General features: G+C 51.2%; 1 protein-coding gene across 1 annotated transcript in view; it reads left to right on the top strand.

Annotated features, from left to right (window-relative positions):
• The window catches only part of eml5 (EMAP like 5), a 38,491-nt gene that overhangs the window by 12,295 nt on the left and 7,612 nt on the right, over nt 1-18,584 (top strand). The window contains exons 6-29 of the mRNA XM_060052462.1: nt 91-248; nt 1,134-1,335; nt 2,362-2,499; nt 3,092-3,348; nt 4,315-4,527; nt 4,661-4,828; nt 6,501-6,607; nt 6,827-6,945; nt 7,361-7,547; nt 8,096-8,201; nt 9,191-9,284; nt 9,787-9,887; nt 10,250-10,443; nt 10,827-10,938; nt 11,131-11,258; nt 12,806-12,947; nt 13,232-13,384; nt 14,791-14,922; nt 15,111-15,199; nt 15,782-15,958; nt 16,180-16,381; nt 16,632-16,758; nt 17,555-17,633; nt 18,222-18,351. Coding sequence (XP_059908445.1) covers nt 91-248; nt 1,134-1,335; nt 2,362-2,499; nt 3,092-3,348; nt 4,315-4,527; nt 4,661-4,828; nt 6,501-6,607; nt 6,827-6,945; nt 7,361-7,547; nt 8,096-8,201; nt 9,191-9,284; nt 9,787-9,887; nt 10,250-10,443; nt 10,827-10,938; nt 11,131-11,258; nt 12,806-12,947; nt 13,232-13,384; nt 14,791-14,922; nt 15,111-15,199; nt 15,782-15,958; nt 16,180-16,381; nt 16,632-16,758; nt 17,555-17,633; nt 18,222-18,351 — 3,515 coding nt within the window. The remainder of the gene's footprint in view (nt 1-90; nt 249-1,133; nt 1,336-2,361; nt 2,500-3,091; nt 3,349-4,314; nt 4,528-4,660; nt 4,829-6,500; nt 6,608-6,826; nt 6,946-7,360; nt 7,548-8,095; nt 8,202-9,190; nt 9,285-9,786; nt 9,888-10,249; nt 10,444-10,826; nt 10,939-11,130; nt 11,259-12,805; nt 12,948-13,231; nt 13,385-14,790; nt 14,923-15,110; nt 15,200-15,781; nt 15,959-16,179; nt 16,382-16,631; nt 16,759-17,554; nt 17,634-18,221; nt 18,352-18,584) is intronic.

An 18,584-nucleotide genomic window follows, 5' to 3' on the forward strand; every position in this document is an offset into this window, starting at 1 on the left:
GAGAGGGGGGAGAGAGAGAGAGAGAAACCAGTGTAAATTAGTTAGCATGAGAGCGATGGTCCGTTCAGGGGTCCGCATCTCCCCCTGACAACCTGCCCTTTCTTCCCTGCAGTCGGGGATCTTCAGCATGAACGCCTGCGAGGAGGGCTTCGCCACGGGGGGCCGGGACGGCTGCGTCCGCCTCTGGGACCTCAACTTCAAACCAATTACTGTCATCGATCTCAGGGAGACGGACCAGGGATACAAAGGTTTGTCCGCTTCCTGCAGACTTCAATAAAAACAGGCAAAAAACAGGAAAAAAGAAGGCCCAGACTGGTGGCTCCTATCGAGCGGCTGCCAGGAGGACCCGATCCATAAGCGGCTCTGTCTTTTGTTTGTCTCATTGCTTACACAAATCATTATGTTTCTTTATGATGCATGTTCTCTTTTCCTCTGGTTGCGTTGTGACGTTGGACCTGACGGTAGCTAGTCTCAGAGGTGGGTAACGTTGGAGCTGACAGCAGCTATACGTGGTGGTGGAGGTGGACGGTGTTGGAATAGGCGGTGCTGAGCACAAACACCGACTCAATCTGTTCCCAACGATCGCTACATCTGCTCCTCCTTTTGTTGGCCGCTAAGTCCAAACTGTAGCAGATGTGTTTTTCACTAGTGAAATCCCCATGTCCGCTCACCCTGGCTAGGTAGACAATAGAGGCGCCCTCCCACCCCCTCAGTATCCCCGCTGACCCCAGTTGACATCATGTCTTCATGCATTACAACATGCCTTTGTACCTTCACATTAGGAATAAGTCTCTAAATCTCAACTTTTCCTGTTCCTGTGTGGTTGGTATGTATGTGTGTGTGTGTGTGTGTGTGTGTGTGTGTGTGTGTGTGTGTGTGTGTGTGTGTGTGTGTGTGTGTGTGTGTGTGTGTGTGTGTGTGTGTGTGTGTGTGTGTGTGTGTGTGTGTGTGTGTGTGTGTGCTTGTGTATACATGAATGTGTTTGTACGGGTGTGTTTGGGTGTGTGTGCATGATGCGTATTTGTGTGTGTGTGTGTGTGTGCGTGTGTGTGTACGATGCATGTATGTGTATGTGTGTGTGTGCGTGTGTGTGTACGATGCATGTATGTGTGTGTGTGTGTGTGTGTGTCCAGGCCTGTCGGTGCGCAGCGTGTGCTGGCGTGGGGACCACATCCTGGTGGGCACCCAGGACAGTGAGATCTTCGAGGTGGTGGTCCACGACCGCAACAAGCCCTTCCTCATCATGCAGGGGCACTGTGAGGGGGAGCTGTGGGCCCTGGCCGTCCACCCCACCAAGCCTCTGGCCATGACGGGCAGCGACGACCACTCCGTCAGGTGAGGGATCAGCTGTGGGCGGCATGGGGCTCAGGAGGTAGAGCGGTAAACGGAAGGCTCCTAGTTCGATCCCCGGCTCCTCCCACTTTTGACACTAAGTGTCAAGAGACACTAGTGAGACACACTAGTGACAATTTTTTTTATTTATACCGCTTTGAGTGGCCACTGGTTAGAAAAGAACGGCATAAATACAGTACACTTAGGATTTTCCATGTTGTGGACGATGAGCTCCCCTCACACCGTGGTGGAGCCCAAGCGGCCCTTTGGCTCGGCCCTTAATTCAGCCTCTCAGGGGGCCCTTCAGCTTATGAGGGACCTTAATAAGGTTGACTTTTAATCAGTGAAGTAAAAAGGGAGTGCTGTAAAAGTGTTTGTTAGTACGTAGCGCAAGCATATGAGGCTGTTGCTTGTTAGCCGTTTAAAACCTGCACAATTTCACCTCTCTACTGCAGCTCTTTAATCTGTTTGAAATTGTCTGAACTACAGAGGTTCAAAAGAATAAAACGCCTCCGGGACTTTCACAACAACACTCAAGTATTTGTTGGTTTAAATAAGGTGAAATCATTCTGGTGTTTCTGTAGTATATAATAGTTTTGACAAGAACGTTTTTGGACGGAAGTTATAGCTACAGCTCAACCCCTAGAGATAGTGTAAGTTTGAACCACATATCATCGTTCCACTCACACGCTCGCTGACCTCTGACCTGGTGTGTGCAGGATGGTTCATTTGGATACAGCTCCACACACACACACACACACACACACACACACACACACACACACACACACACACACACACACACACACACACACACACACACACACACACACACACACACACACACACACACACACACACACACACAGGATGACCCCTGACCTGGTGTGTGTAGGATAGGTTAATTTAGGTTTCAGCTCCACACGCTCACTGACCCCTGACCTGGTGTGTGTGGGATAGGTTCAGTTAGGATACTCTCCAAACACGTGTGGGCCGACCCCTGACCCCTGACCCGGTGTGTGTCCACAGGATCTGGAGTCTGATCGACCACGCCCTGATTGCCCGCTGCAACATGGAGGAGCCCATCCGCTGCGCCGCGGTCAGCACCGACGGCATCCACCTGGCGCTGGGCATGAAGGACGGCTCCTTCACCGTGCTGCGGGTCAGGTGGGGAGCCGCGCGCCGCAACCCTCAGGCTAGCAGAGAGCATATCGTTAGCCTGGTAGCATCACGCACACACACACACACACACACATACATACATACATACATACATACATACATACATACATACATACATACATACATACATACATACATACATACATACATACATACATACATACATACATACTGTGCCATAAGTCATATTTTAAGGTTCATCTTGTATATAGCGTAAAAAAACCCTGAGTCAATTAGATGACTTGTAGGCCTTTAGTGATTACGGAATGTAAAAAGCACCCAGATTGGTTAAGGATAAAGCCAATGAGGCACAGTGAATCATTAGGGCTAGGAGAGTAGAGTTAGGTTAGTTATCACAATTTGTCCAAAAAGTATTACTTAGGTAATTATGCAATGAGGCTAACAATAAGCAAATAAATGACACTGAAGGAAAACGGTTTTCTTAGAATGTTTCTGTACAAAAATTAAATCAAGCTTCGGAAATGTTTTATTTTTCGGGATTCCTTCCGCCTCCATTTTGGCGTTTTTTGTCTCCCCTTGTCGACATGTTCAAACATTGTTTCGTTGTGCTTCCCAGGGACATGACGGAGGTGGTGCACATCAAGGACCGCAAGGAGGCGGTGCACGAGTTGAAGTACTCCCCCGACGGGGCCCACCTGGCCGTGGGCTCCAACGACAGCTCGGTGGACGTGTACGGCGTGGTGCAGCGGTACAAGAAGGTGGGCGAGTGCCTGGGCGCCACCAGCTTCATCACGCACATGGACTGGTCCACCGACAGCAAGTTCCTGCAGACCAACGACGGCAGCGGCCGCAGGCTCTTCTACCGGATGCCCGGTGAGTTCACAGTTGAAGTGAACTCAGTTGTGTGTGTGATCTTATGTGTGTGTGTGTGTGTGATCGTGTGTGTGTGCGTGTGTGTGTGTGTGTATGATCGTGTGTGTGTGTGTGTGTGTGTGTGTGTGTGTGTGTGTGTGTGTGTGTGTGTGTGTGTGTGTGTGTGTGAACATGGAAGTGAACAAGCGAGTTCACGTCCATTACAACCGGGATCAAAAGCGACTTAAACCGATGTACTTAAAAGTACATTTGTCGGAAGAAAGAGAAACAATCAATCGCTGTCGGTACAGTGAGGATTTTCCTAGAACCAAAGCACTGACAATCGCTAGGTAAACCCATTCCGCGTGTACAACAAAGATAAGATGCTACACAGTGCTAAGTACTATTTTTAAGAACCAGGACATGCACCATACAATCAGTGCATAGAGGGATGTGTATGGGGGGGGGGGGGGGGGGGGGGTAAGGAGGAGGCTCATCATTATAACTCTTCATTAGTCGATGATGGTGTAATTGTGATGCATAGAGTTAAAGGTACAGTCCGTGGGCATTTAGTGGCATCTGGCGGAACGGACTTGACAGAAATGTAATGTTAATTTATAATAATATAAAATTTCTTTCAATAAGTGTATTGTCCCATGAAAATAAGGAGGGGGCTGATTCAGAGGGATTTAAATGCTACATACTGCATCTTTAAATGTGTTGCATCATATACATTTACTATGGTCAATAAAACACTGCACTATTAATAGATTATTGATTATTTTCTGAAACCAAAATGGCCAACGTAATGTTTTCCATATCGGGTTCATACTGTGCAGAACATTTATCGATTCTAGACTCAAATCACATGCACTCTGATGCAAGTCCAATACATTCCCATAATAACATATCAGGAGAAGATAAGAATACCCCAAATCTGCTACTGCACGAGACGATGAAGAGCCCGGTTCCTCCCTCCTTCCCCAGGGGGCAAGGAGGTCTCCAACCGAGAGGAGCTGAAGCTGCTCCAGTGGTCTTCCTGGACCTGCGTCCTGGGCCCCGAGGTGAACGGCATCTGGCCCAAGTACTCTGAGATCAACGACATCAACTCTGTGGACGCCAACTTCAGCAACCAGGTGCTGGTCACGGCGGACGACTACGGCATGGTGAAGCTGCTCCGGTACCCGTGTGTGAGGAAAGGTATGAGGAGATCCATGTTACCCAGGGGCGTGCTCCCCAACCTTTAGGACGCCACAGACGCTGAACTAGGGAAGCAGGCCTGTCTGGTCTCTCTCTTGGTCACCAATTAATCTGGCCACCCGTTGTTCCCCAGGGGCGAAGTTCAAGAAGTATCTGGGGCATTCGGCCCACATTACCAACGCCCGCTGGTCACATGACTACCAGTGGGTGATCACTATTGGGGGAGCCGACCACTCCGTGTTCCAGTGGAGGTTTGTTCCCGAGAGGAAAACCAAAGAGACTCTGCACATAGCGCCGCAAGGTAAAGAACAAACGCACGCAGGCACGAACGCAGGCACGCACGCGTGCACGCTCGCACACACGCACGCATACACACACACACACATGATCACACAGCCACACACGCACACACACGCGCACACACACACACACACACACACACACACACACACACACACACACACACACACACACACACACACACACACACACACACACACACACACACACACACACACACACACACACACACACACACACACACACACACACACAATCATCAGTCATAGACGATTCTGAAGGAGGATCCATCTCATATGGTCAGTAGATCGGTCCCTATCCTTGTGGGACAGCAAATGACCAGCGGACAATCTGAGGGCTCGACACTGATAGGTAGTGCTCAGTAAGCACTGGTCTGGGGTCTGCTGTAGGCGTGCTGACCAGGCATATCTGCTGATGAAAAGGCTTTATTGATGTGGAGCCATTCATCACTCATCATCATCGTCATTTTGGGCCATAAAGTGTGTAGGGAAACTCCTGACTGGCTATCAGAGACTTGCATTAATCATGAAGAGTACTGTGGTGATGTTTCACCGATATTTAACTCACCAGGTATAAAACACACACACACGCACATGCACGTGTTCTCGAGTATCCCAGTCTGTTGTGATTGGTCAGCACGCCCACGCTGTTGTGATTGGTCGAACGCTTTGCACATGTGTCTGTAAATTCATACCCCCGAGACGTTGTAAACCTTGCGGGTCGCCGGGAGGCACGACTTCTGCAATTCAGCACTGCCCACTGCACACAGTCTGACGTCACACTATTACGGAAGTAAACAACACACACACACACACACACACACACACACACACACACACACACACACACACACACACACACACACACACACACACACACACACACACACACACACACACACACACACACACACACACACACACACACACATCTCTGTGTAATTGACGACGGTGTCCGGGGCACTGTGAGGTATCTTCTTAAAAGTATTCGAAGCGAACGGGCAATCCCATGAATGAAGACAAATCCAATCCGAGTGTCTGTGAGCGATGGCTCTTTATTCCTCCTGCCTGGCTCTCCCCCAAACGCCCAGCTCCTCCGTCTAATTCTCCTAATGGGACGTGGGAGCAGCCGGGGCTGCTCCCCACTCCCTCCGTGGCTGTCTGTCTTGTCCTGCCAGGGCTCGCTCCTCGCCGTGTCAGCGTTTCTCTTTTTCTTTTTCAGCGTTTCAATTTTCTAATTGTCTTAAGTGATGTGACCCCGAGTCACCGCGCACACGCACTCACGTACACACGCGCACACACGCACGCACGGCACACACGCATGCACGCACTCACAAACACACAAACACAAACATGCTTGTATGTGCGTCTCACACACTCACTCACTCACTCACTTACTAACTCAATCAACCACACACAAACACGCACACATGCACACACACACAGACACACACACACACACACAAACACACAGACTCATGTTCATACAGAGATACATGCAACTCTTGCGATAGAATTGATGCAAGAGTTCTATAACACCAATTCTTTATTCAACTGAAGCAAACGTTTGGCCCAACTGGTACATGGTCGGTGGGATTGAAGGTTCTGAAATTCTGTCCTCCTCCTCCTCCTCTCTCTTCTTCTGCTCTGCAGAGACCCTGGCCGACTCGTACAGTGAGGAGTCCGACTCCGACCAATCAGACGTACCGGAGATGGACTCGGAGATCGAACAAGAGACACAGCTAACGTACCGCAGACAGGTCAGCCATTATCTCGGTTTGAGTCCATCGGACTCTAACTGCCACTCTCTGTCCGGACAATAGACAGCTGGGAAGGATCAGAAACAAAATGGTGTGTGTGTGTGTGTGTGTGTGTGTGTGTGTGTGTGTGTGTGTGTGTGTGTGTGTGTGTGTGTGTGTGTGTGTGTGTGTGTGTGTGTGTGTGTGTGTGTGTGTGTGTGTGTGTGTGTGGGTTCTCAGGTTTACAAAGAAGACCTACCTCAGCTCAAAGAGCAGTGCAAGGAGAAGCACAGAGCGATGGCCATGAAGAAGAGGGAGAAAGCCCCGGGCAACGGAGTCAAACTCCACTTCATCCATGGGTACGACCCCTCCGCCAACTCAGAGCAAACACAAATATATGACAGTTAACGCACGTAAAACACGGTCATTCAGTCGAAAATAACACGCTATGAATCAAATTAATGAAATGATCGACCACCCACTGTTTCTCACTGCCACATCATCTTATGGCCACATCTATTCTAAACGACCCTACTCTATTCTGTTACGTTCTATTATGTTTTATTGTGTTTTTATTTTGTTTTATTGTGTAATATTCCACTCTACCCTGCTCCATTCTGTTTATTTATTTTATTCTATTGTATTCTATTCTACTATACTGTTCTACCCCACTCTAATCTGATTATTTTATAACCTCTGATAGACCATGTGTCTTGGAATGCCCCGTACACTGTTATACTCTTGACTGTATGCGTGTGTGGGATGGATGCTCAGCTACAGGGGCTACGACTGCCGCAGCAACCTGTTCTACACCCAGACGGGGGAGATTGTGTACCACGTGGCCGCCGTTGGGGTGGTGTACAACCGGCAGCAGAACACGCAGCGCTTCTACATGGGCCACGACGACGACATCCTCTGCCTGGCTATCCACCCCCTCAAGGACTACGTAGCCACGGGACAGGTACGTAGCCTAGCCTAGCTTAGCCTAGTCTAGCGTAGGGACAGGTTGATAGAGTCACCTTGTTTAGCCTAGCCTAGCTTAGCCTACGCTAGGCTAGGCTAAATATGGGTTTTAGAATCTCCTCACCCAAGAACGACACATATCTTGGACATATCTGTAGTCAATGCTGATCAATGGGGAGGTCAATAATGCAATCAATAAAAGTACATCCTATGACATTCTGGGTAGCCAATGTTATTATTCTACAAATAAAATTCTGGCAAGCCCGTGCCACTCTTTTGGTTTACTGGAATCTTAGTCAAACTCCCCACCAGCCCAGCTCCGCTAGTCCGCGTCACACAGTTTGACAGCAAGTCAGAGTGGACAGAACTTAACGAGCCTTTTGCATTCTGAACGTCTCCTTCCTGCTACCTGGGAGTTGGGTCGATCTCACACACTGGAACTTTACCTCTGTCTCATCCTGACCCAGGTTGAGTTGGGTTGAAATATTAAGTTTCAGGTGGACGTTCAATTCTCCTGTGTTTGCTTCTGTGTTTGGTTTTGTGCAGGTTGGCCGTGATTCATCTGTTCATATCTGGGACACGGAGCAGCTGAAACCCATGTCCGTGCTGAGAGGGTTTCACCAGCTTGGGGTGTGTGCCCTGGACTTCTCAGGTACGACCACCCATCCACACCTCCAAACCTCCACCCCTGACACCCCTCCACCCTCAATACCTCCACCCCTCCATCCCTCCATCCATCCAGCCCACCACACCTCCACCTCTCTACCCCTCCACACCCCTCTCCGCCCTGAGAACGCTCCCACGCGCTATCTCCATTAGGTTTTCTCCCTGCAATTTAATCTGGCGCATGTATCGACTGAAGCCCCTTTCAGCGCCCTTCTTCGCTGGGGAAATCAATGGGTAAACAAAAACATGTCTGTCCTCGGGGATACGTGAGCGAATTCACAAGCCGGAGCCTGAGTCCAGACGCTGCAGCGGTGGATCAATACGGGGCTGTCTGGCCCGGGCTCGAGAGCAGAGACATGGAAACGTGTTTCCAGCGCTGGCGTCTGTCGACACCCTCTGAAGTGAGAAGGGCTTGCCGCACCGGGCTGTGATCTATTGTGTCCATTAGTCTCAGGGGCACAATGGTAATTCTCTTGATAAGACATGAGAACTTAATACAACAAAAGGATCAATGCTTTGTGATCTATGTTTGGGAGAACCAATAGTGTCTTTTCTAATTGGCCCCAAGTCAAAGGAGGAGCCATGATCTTTTAGCCAATACCAGGAAATTGCCTGACACAGATCTCACTCCCTAGGAAGCTTGGCGATTCTCAATACTAAGCTCACCCCAACTAGAAAGACAGCACAGTTAAGTCGGTTTAGTCAGTATTTCATTGTATTGCGTGTCTTTGTATGATTTCTTTGTATCGGCGGCATTATAGTCTTAGGTATTCATCTCAGCTGAAGGGTTCTCGGTTCAAATCCCATTGCCTGCACCCTGCCTGTAAGCATGCTTGAGCAAGACGGCCTGCTCACCTGCTCCTCAACGATATGTATCTAAACCTCGAGTCAGACGGCCTGGCTGGAACAAAGCGTCTCCTAACTGAATTAAACAGTAACACGGTTCTACTCTGATGTTCTCCTCTCTCCGTCCAGCCGACGGCAAGCGGCTGGCCTCGGTGGGCCTGGACGAAAACCACACCATCGTCCTGTGGGACTGGAGGAAGGGCGAGAAGCTCTCCGCCATACGGTCAGTACTAGCGGTGACCTTCACCTGGTCGTAGCTCGCTAGCCGAGCACCCCCCCCCCCCCAACCCACCAGCAGCTGTCTGGGCACCGGGATGAGGGGGGGGGCGAACCACGGGTGTACTGGCCGGGTGTCCTTGTGTCTTTAGAACACAGTTTAACGATGACCTCCGCTTTAATAATGGATCCTGTCCAGGCTAAACTGAGCTGAAATGCACGATGATAATCGTTGATATAACAAGAAAGAGGCGGCGACAATATGAGTTGTCTGATAGATGATTCGCTTCAGCCAGAGAAGGGTTGAAGTTATGATTCCTCCTGGCTTTATATTTGTGAATGAATTCACGTGTGTCTCACAAACATTTTCTGATGCTTTTGATTTTCCCATGATTTAGACAAATACATAATAACCCATATCTCCATACTTAATTACCTAGACACCTGACATAGAGTTGCATTCAAATTTCTTACCGTTAAATTTTTCTATGTTTTTGCTGTTTTTCCAGGGGAAGCAAGGACAAGATATTTGTGGTCAAAATAAACCCATACATGCCAGATAAGCTGATCACCGCTGGGGTGAAACATATCAAGTTCTGGCACAAAGCTGGTACGTTTCTGTTGTGCTTCTATCATTATTACCCTAACCCTAACCTCTATTGCATATCGCTAGCCTCACAGCATAATTGCCTAAGTCATATTTGGGCGAAAAATGTTGATGTCTAACCTAACTTTACTCTCCTAACGCTGCTGATTTACTGTGCCTCATTGGCTGGATCCTAAACCAATCAGAGTGCTTTTTACAATCCATGATTGTATATGTATATGATCTATATACAAGATGAACCTTAAAATATGACTCAGGCAATGATGCTATGAGGCTAACAAACGATACAGACTTAACACGGTGGACCACAAGGGGTGATCTCAAGAGGAAGCCAACGGCGGGGCCTGTGTGTCCCCTCCCACTAGGCGGGGGTCTGATCGGGCGTAAGGGCAGCATGGGGAAGACGGAGAGCATGATGTGTGCGGTGTACGGCTGGACGGAGGAGATGGTGTTCTCGGGCACGAGCAGCGGGGACATCTGCATCTGGAGGGACCTGTTCCTCATGAAGACGGTGAAGGCCCACGACGGGCCCGTGTTCAGCATGCACGCCCTGGAGAAGGTGAGGGGGGCGGGGGGGGCGCACGACGGCACCGCCACAAAGTCTGTCGATTTACATTAAGGCCATTGGCAGACGCTTTTCCTCCTAAGCGACTTACAACAAGTACATTTGTCAAAGAAAGAGAAACGATATATCGCCGTCGGCGCAGCAAGGTTCAAAGGGCCAAGTGCGGACCACTCACAGTTGCTAGGTTACCCCATTCCCCGTACACAACCAAGATAGATAGGATGGGACGCTGCACCATGCCGGGTACTATGGGTGAAGCGCCAGGGGAGCGATTCATCTGTAGGGAGAGACTCAGGAGAGGCTGAATACTGGTAAAAGAAATAATGAGGACAAATGAGACCGTTTAAACATGCCTCTGTTGTTGTGTGGCATGGCAGGGATTTGTGACCGGAGGCAAGGACGGCATCGTGGCTTTGTGGGACGACACCTTTGAGAGATGCCTGAAGACGTACGCCATCAAGAGATCGGTGCTGGCTCCCGGCTCTAAAGGTGACAGCGCTCCCAGTTTTCCCTCTGTGGTCCTCAAGGGTGCTGTCCCCACAACGTCCCGTCTGGAAGCCCCTCCTCCTCTCGGATCTTATTCCGTCTTTTTGCCTCGATGCCTGCGACGTTCGGTTTTCATTCCTTTCTTCGTGTGTTTTTCTGACGCAATGTTCTGCCGATCCACCCTGGGCTCTGCAGGGCTGCTCCTGGAAGACAACCCGTCCATACGTGCCATATCGCTGGGCCACGGGCACATCCTCGTGGGCACCAAGAACGGAGAAATCCTAGAGGTGGACAAGAGCGGCCCCATCACTCTGCTGGTCCAGGTGACCGCACATCTCTGCACGTTCTCCCCCTCCACCACACACCCCACTGCACGTTCTCCCCCTCCACCACACACCCCACTGCACGTTCTCCCCCTCCACCACACACCCCACTGCACGTTCTCACCCTCCACCACACACCCCACTGCACGTTCTCACCCTCCACCACACACCCCACTGCACGTTCTCACCCTCCACCACACACCCCACTGCACGTTCTCACCCTCCACCACACACCCCACTGCACGTTCTCACCCTCCACCACACAACCCACTGCACGTTCTCCCCCTCCACCACACACCCCACTGCACGTTCTCACCCTCCACCACACACTACTGCATGTCTCGCGCTCGACCCATTCTGGTGCTCGAGCCATCCAGCGCATAAGCAGGGGAAACCCACGGCCACGGCACACTCTAGTAGCTCCAGATCAGCCGTCCACTGCGTAAGCAGGGGAACGCACAACTCAAGCTCCACCCAAAGAAACCCAGGGCACCGAGTTTCAGCAGTCTATTGCTGGCTCACTGGTGGCAGTGAAGGCATAAGGGGAAGTGGAGGCCAATGGGAATCTGATAAAAGGGGAAAAGCTCTGCTGCTTCCTACACGCGTCGCCCTGCTGAGTCACAGTGGGGCCGGCTACAAGGAGTGATGAATTGCTGCGGTTAAGTGTGGATAGTTAATTTAGTTAAGTGGTGCTCCGACGCACCCCTGTTCTCCGACAGCCTGGGGGGTACTCTATTGATTGCAGTCATGCATTATTTATATTATACTAATAGGCTTTACATTAAGTATCAGGGGCCATTGTGATGATATTTTAAAGTGTTTTATTATTCATATGCTAGTCATTGTTTTGGGATGCTTCAGGCGAATCTGCAAGCTCATGTTCTGTTTGCTCTGGCATATGGGTCTGGACCCCCTCCTGTTCACACAGATGTCTAGCAGACCTGTCCCGGGGCAGCCAATCACAACCGTTTATCCAATACGGGGTGCGTTTGATACGATGTTGTACAGAGGAGCCTATGGAAGCACCGTTCAGTCATCTTCATTAACAACCAAGACAGCTGCCGCTGATGTGTAACACACATGTTGTTGGCGATCTGGAAGATTTGGGCCATTGGCTCGATCTCCACTGTGTAACCCAAATAGGGGATGGATAGGGACCTAGCAGGCACTAATTTACATGACAATCTTTAAGGTTGCCACTTTAAATCCATTGCATAACTAAAATATAGTATTATATTAGAAATAATCCTGAGCTAGTCTTCATCATCATTGTTTAATTCAGATGGTTTTTCGTGTTGACTCTGATGCTTTTAGGACCCTTTGTTTAGCAATAGTCACCTTCCTAGTCTTCATGCTTTGGCTTCTGTGTGCGTGTGTGCGTGTGCGTGTGTGTGTGTGCGTGTGTGTGTGTGTGTGTGTGTGTGTGTGTGTGTGTGTGTGTGTGTGTGTGTGTATGTACGTGTGCGTGTGCGTGTGCGTGTGCGTGTGCGTGTGCGTGTGCGTGCGTGTGCGTGTGTGTGCGTGTGTGTGTGCGTGTGTGTTCGCAGGGTCACATGGAGGGTGAAGTGTGGGGCCTGGCCACTCACCCCCACCTCCCCCTCTGTGCCACCGTCAGTGATGACAAAACACTGCGCATATGGGACCTCTCTCCCAGCCACTGCATGCTGGCCGTACGCAAGCTCAGGAAAGGTGAGGAGCACCTTCATCAGCAGTGGTAGCAGTAGGCTAGGCTACTGTTTTTATTCATGTGTTTTCTGTATAATTTCATTGAACAGCATTTTGAATTTCATAGCATCTTCATTAAGCAGCAAGTAGCAGTAGTAGGCTAGTAGTAGCAGAAGCGGTAGTAGTAGTAGTAGTAGGCTAGCCGTAGCAGTAGCATGCTAGTACTAGCAGTAGCAGTCTATGTATACTTTTCTGTATAATTTCATTGAATAACATTCAAGTTTCCATCTGAATCGGCTGCTCGGCAGGGGGCCGCTGCTGCTGCTTCTCGCCCGACGGCAAGGCCCTGGCGGTGGGGCTGAACGACGGCAGCTTCCTCATCGTCAACGCAGACACCCTGGAGGACCTGGTGTCCTTCCACCACCGCAAGGACCTCATCTCTGATATCAGATTCTCCCCAGGTCTGCTGCTCCTCATCCACACCCCCCGCCCCTCCCTCTTCTCTCAAGTACCCCTCCTCCGCTTCCTCACCCCTCCTCCTCCTCCTCCTCCTCCTCCTCCTCCCACTCCCTCACCCCTCCTCCTCCTCCCCTTCCTCACCCCTCCTCCTCCTCCTCCCACTCCCTCACCCCTCCTCCTCCTCCCCTTCCTCACCCCTCCTCCTCCTCCTCCTCCACCTCCCACTCCCTCACCCCTCCTCCTCCTCCCCTTCCTCACCCCTCCCCCTCCTCCTCCTCCTCCTCCTCCTCCTCCTCCCACTCCCTCACCCCTCCTCCTCCTCCCCTTCCTCACCCCTCCTCCTCCTCCTCCTCCTCCTCCACCTCCCACTCCCTCACCCCTCCTCCTCCTCCCACTCCCTCACCCCTCCTCCTCCTCCCTCACTCCTCCTCTTCCTCCTCCTCCCTCACTCCTCCTCTTCCTCCTCCCTCACTCCTCCTCCCCCACTGCCTCAACCCTCCTCCTCCTCCTCCTCCTCCCTCACTCCTCCTCTTCCTCCTCCTCCCTCACTCCTCCTCTTCCTCCTCCCTCACTCCTCCTTCCCCACTGCCTCAACCCTCCTCCTCCTCCTCTTCCTCCTCCCTCACTCCTCCTCCCCCACTGCCTCACTCCTCCTCCTCTTCCACCTCCTCCCTCACTCCTCCTCCTCCCTCACCCCTCCTCCCCTCTCTCCCAACTGTTCTAAATTCTGCCTGAGGAGAAGGAATGACCTCCAAAATTGTAATGGTCCTCAAGTCTGCCAAGATTAGCTTTTCTTTGCCTCTTTGTTTCTTGGTTAATGGCTCAGACAGGTATCCATGCTGTCCTCTCCCTGTGAGATTGGCTGTGGTGCTGGAGGCTTGACCTAAATGAATGTAATAGGAGATTGGGGGAAACATGGAGGAGGATGGGGGGGGGGTGCACAGAAATGAGTGTAAAGAAACTAGAATCTCTTGCCCTGACCTTAATCTTCAATGCAAGGTGATTTCTCATCACCTGACCCATACGCTTAGTCAACGTCATCCATAATCTAGGAACACATGCAGAACACTGATATTTTAAAAGGAATTGGCTACAAATCATAACTACTATGTTTAACCGCTATTTAGACATATAGTGGATATTTTAGTCCATTGATCAAACTATTGACCAGATGCTTCCTTGATGATGTTAAATCAACATTAATTTCAGCTGATTTAGTCGATACGATTGGTTAGAGAAAGTCAAATCCAAGCATTGTTGGTCTATGCAGAAAAATCTCAAAAGGTGTAATTACTGTAATGGCTGGTAAGTCCCTGCTTTGCTGAGGTCTCCACGTAGTATGTCCCAGGAGCACCCCCCCTGTCCCTGTAGATAACGCCTCACTCAACACACTGTGGATCTCTTCCAGGTTCGGGGAAGTACCTGGCGGTTGCGTCGGTGGACAGCTTCGTGGACATCTACAACGTCATGAGCAGCAAGCGGGTCGGCGTGTGCAAGGGATCGCTCAACTACATCACCCACCTGGACTGGGACAAGAGAGGTACGCACGCCTTAATGCTCCTCAAGCCTGCTCCACGCTAGCAAACGATGCACAGTCAATACCGAGAGGACCGATCCCAGGTTGGCAGTGGGGGGGAGGTTATAGTTCTGGGTTATTACCCTTGTTGAGATCGCCGCTTGACGAGTACAACGACTCACCACTGACCGCCGGCGTCCTTCCAATCCCAGGGAAACTGCTCCAAGTCAACACCGGTGCGAAAGAGCAATTGTTCTTCGAAGCTCCCCGTGGAAAGAGGCAGACCATCCTGGCTTCAGAGGTGAGTACCGGCTCCGGCGCGGGGGCCAGGCCTGGGGGGGTGGTGGTGGTGGCCCGCGGCCTAGATCTGTTCCCTGGGTGGAGGGAGGAGGGCGGAGGGGAGATGACAAGGTGAAGGGCAGTGAAGCGTCTCCCTGGCTTGGCTCTAATGAGGCCCGTGGGACCGGGATGGGTGTCTGAGCTGGTTGTCTTCATCGACTGCGACACCAGGACACCCTGGGGGGGGGGGGGGGGAGGCGGAGGGGGGGGGAGCGTTTGGGTTGGTGTGGGGGGGGGGGGGGATAAGGCTGCTGTTAGGGCATGTATCATAGGAGCCACCAAATTTGTGCCCTCAGTATGCCCTTAAGCCCCCCCCCCCCCCACACCCACACCCACACACACACAGACACACACACACACACACACACACACACACACACACACACACACACACACACACACACACACACACACACACACACACACACACACACACACACACACACACACACACACACACTTCCTATCTCATCCTTGGTACCTATACCCATACTACCACCATCACCTCGACCTCCACCCACCCTGTGTCTCCTCCCATCTCCAGGTGGATAAGATAGACTGGAACTCGTGGACGTGTGTCCTGGGCCTGTCGGTGGAGGGCATCTGGCCTGTGATCAGCGAGGTCACCGAGGTCACCTCCGCCAGCCTCAGCAGCGACAAGACGGTGCTGGCGACCGGAGACGACCTGGGATACGTCAAGCTCTTCAGATACCCCGTCAAGGTGAGAAGATACACCTGCGCTTTAGTCTCCTGTCTGTGGAACACAAAGCAAAACGCGACAGACGTTCCCTGTTCGACCAATCAGCGGTGACGTGATGCGTCAGTGCCGTTTTGTGAGTGAATTTGTGAATTCCCAATGTCTGTGAACACACCGCGGCGTGATAAGCTCAGGGCTTCTGAGGATCCGTGCCGACGTCACCGTGTCCCCTCTCCGTCCCCCAGGGGAAGTACGCAAAGTTCAAGCGCTACGTGGCCCACAGCACGCACGTCACCAACGTGCGCTGGACGCACGACGACGCCCTGCTGGTGACGGCGGGCGGGGGGGACACCTGCCTCATGATCTGGGCCCACGAGGCCGAGGGGCACCGCGAGGTCCGCCAGTGTGACAGCGAGGAGTCGGACGTCGAGAGCGAGGACGACGGAGGTGAGCGGCGCCTCCGAGACGTTGGCTTAGCTCAGGAGGTACAGCGGGTTGCCTTGTAGCCGGAAGGTTGCTAGTTCAATCCTCCTTGATGAGTTCAGAGGTGTCCCTGAGCAAGACACCTCACCCTAACTGGCCGTCGCCTTGCGTGGTTGACTCCATCGCTGTGTGAATGTGTGCATGAACCGTTATAAGTGGCTTTGGATAAAAGCGTCTGCTAAATGCCCTAAATGCCGTCTCCCTGGGCTCTCAGGCTATGACAGCGACGTGACGCGGGAGAACGAGATCACTTACACCATCAAGGCCTTATCCACCAACGTGCGCCCCATGACGGGGGTCAAGCCCCACATGCAGCTCAAGGAGCCCTCTGCGGACGAAAGGTACGGGGCCCGCTGAGGCCCCAAGAGGCCCTCCCCCCCCCCCCCCCCCCCCCCCTCTGAGCATAACATCCATCATCCACCCAGAGATCTGTCGATGGACACATGCAGACAGGAAACGCCGAGCCGTCAGCTCAGCGCGGCTCGTGGTAGCATGTCTTCTTCAGTCCTTTGATTTCATACACTATGCATGAGATTTCACACCCACTCCCCCTTGTGGCCGACCCTTTTTAATAACGTAGACTCTTCGACTTTTCTTCTCTCCTGAATGGCTGTCTTATCTGTCACTGTTCCGCACCCTTCTTTAATTCCACTTGAAGCCAGGGGGTAGTCAGGTAAGCTCATGCATTTCAAGTCATTATAATAATACATATATACTTTCGGGGATATATCTCTTTTTAAAATGACGTGTGTAGATCGGATGACAACTTCTTACTTTCGACTTAGCTATTGCTGTGTATTATTATTAGACAATATTACACCAGAATATGTATCTGCACACTGCATCCCTAGACTATTGGTAGCTGTAGAGGCTCTTTCAGACTGTGTATGGCATTGAACGGTGCATTCATTGTAGTCGGTTTCTGGGCAGCAGTGAAGTGGTTAACAAAGTACCTTTTTCTCAAACTTTTTATTTTGTGTGTCTTGCTGCCATAAAGGGGGTCAAGGTAAGGGACATGCACTCTAAAAGTGAATTATTGTAGTTGCTGGTTTGTGAAGGCCTTCTCCATATGATCTGAGACAAATGTCTAGTGCAAGGTGTTGACTAAAGCTAAATGGTTCAACGCGTCTCTTTCAGACCTCCAGTCAGCCGGGCTCTGCCGCAACCAGAGAAGCTCATGACCAACAACGTGGGGAAGAAAAAGAGGCCCGTCGAGGTGAGACGTAGGGTGTGTCCCGGTCCGGCCCACAAACCCCGTCCTGGCTCCATCTTGGTTCTCGCTTCTGGGTGCGAGCTGCATTCAGTTCCACCACTGCGAGCGTTTAGATCCAAGATGGCAAGGAGGTGAATTAGGGTCCATGAATTCCTTGTTTTCCCCGTGTACACGTGTACACACACGCTGCATTGGCCTTGGGTCTGGCGCCAACGCCATATTGGAGAGGCAAAGATGCTGTTTTTCTGGATGGAAACCGATTAACATGAGCCATTTTGATTCATGGGTGTGATCTTTATTTTCTTTATGTATATATATTTGGATGAAAAAAAAATCTATATACATATGATAGGATTTTATATGAATAGATGAACAAAGACAAACAAGCAAAATAAAGAGGACTGTTAGAGTGAGTTAAGTGCCGGTGCTGTACTGCTAGTTATCCTTCCACTGCCAAGGCCACCGTGCAAATCACCTCCAGACAGCCTCCTCAGAGAGCACCAGGCTCTACAGATGGTCCTCCCCTCATATCAGTCGTGTTGTCATGGCGTTGACCTCCCTGACTGTGGTCTTTTTCCGGCGTTCCCGCAGGACCTGGTGCTGGATCTGGTGTTTGGTTACCGTGGCAACGACTGCCGCAATAACGTGCACTACCTGAACGAAGGCGCCGATATCATCTATCACACAGCCTCCGTCGGCATCGTCCTCAACCTGACAACCTGTGAGTGGGACGTGGATATAAATAACACCCTAGCCACCAAATCATGAGTCACCACAGAGCATTGACACTCAAACAATATCATGCATTAACCTGTGTGTCTGTGTGTGTGCGTGTGTGTGTGTCTGTGTGTCTGTGTGTGCGTGTGTGCGCGCGTGTGTCTGCTTGTATGCGTGTGTGCATGCGTGAATGTGTTGTGCACCCATTTCGATATGTGCATATGTGTGCGTGTGCGT

The sequence above is a fragment of the Gadus macrocephalus genome, chromosome 5, assembly GCF_031168955.1.
Source record: "Gadus macrocephalus chromosome 5, ASM3116895v1".
In the NCBI taxonomy this organism is placed as follows: Eukaryota; Metazoa; Chordata; class Actinopteri; order Gadiformes; family Gadidae; genus Gadus; species Gadus macrocephalus.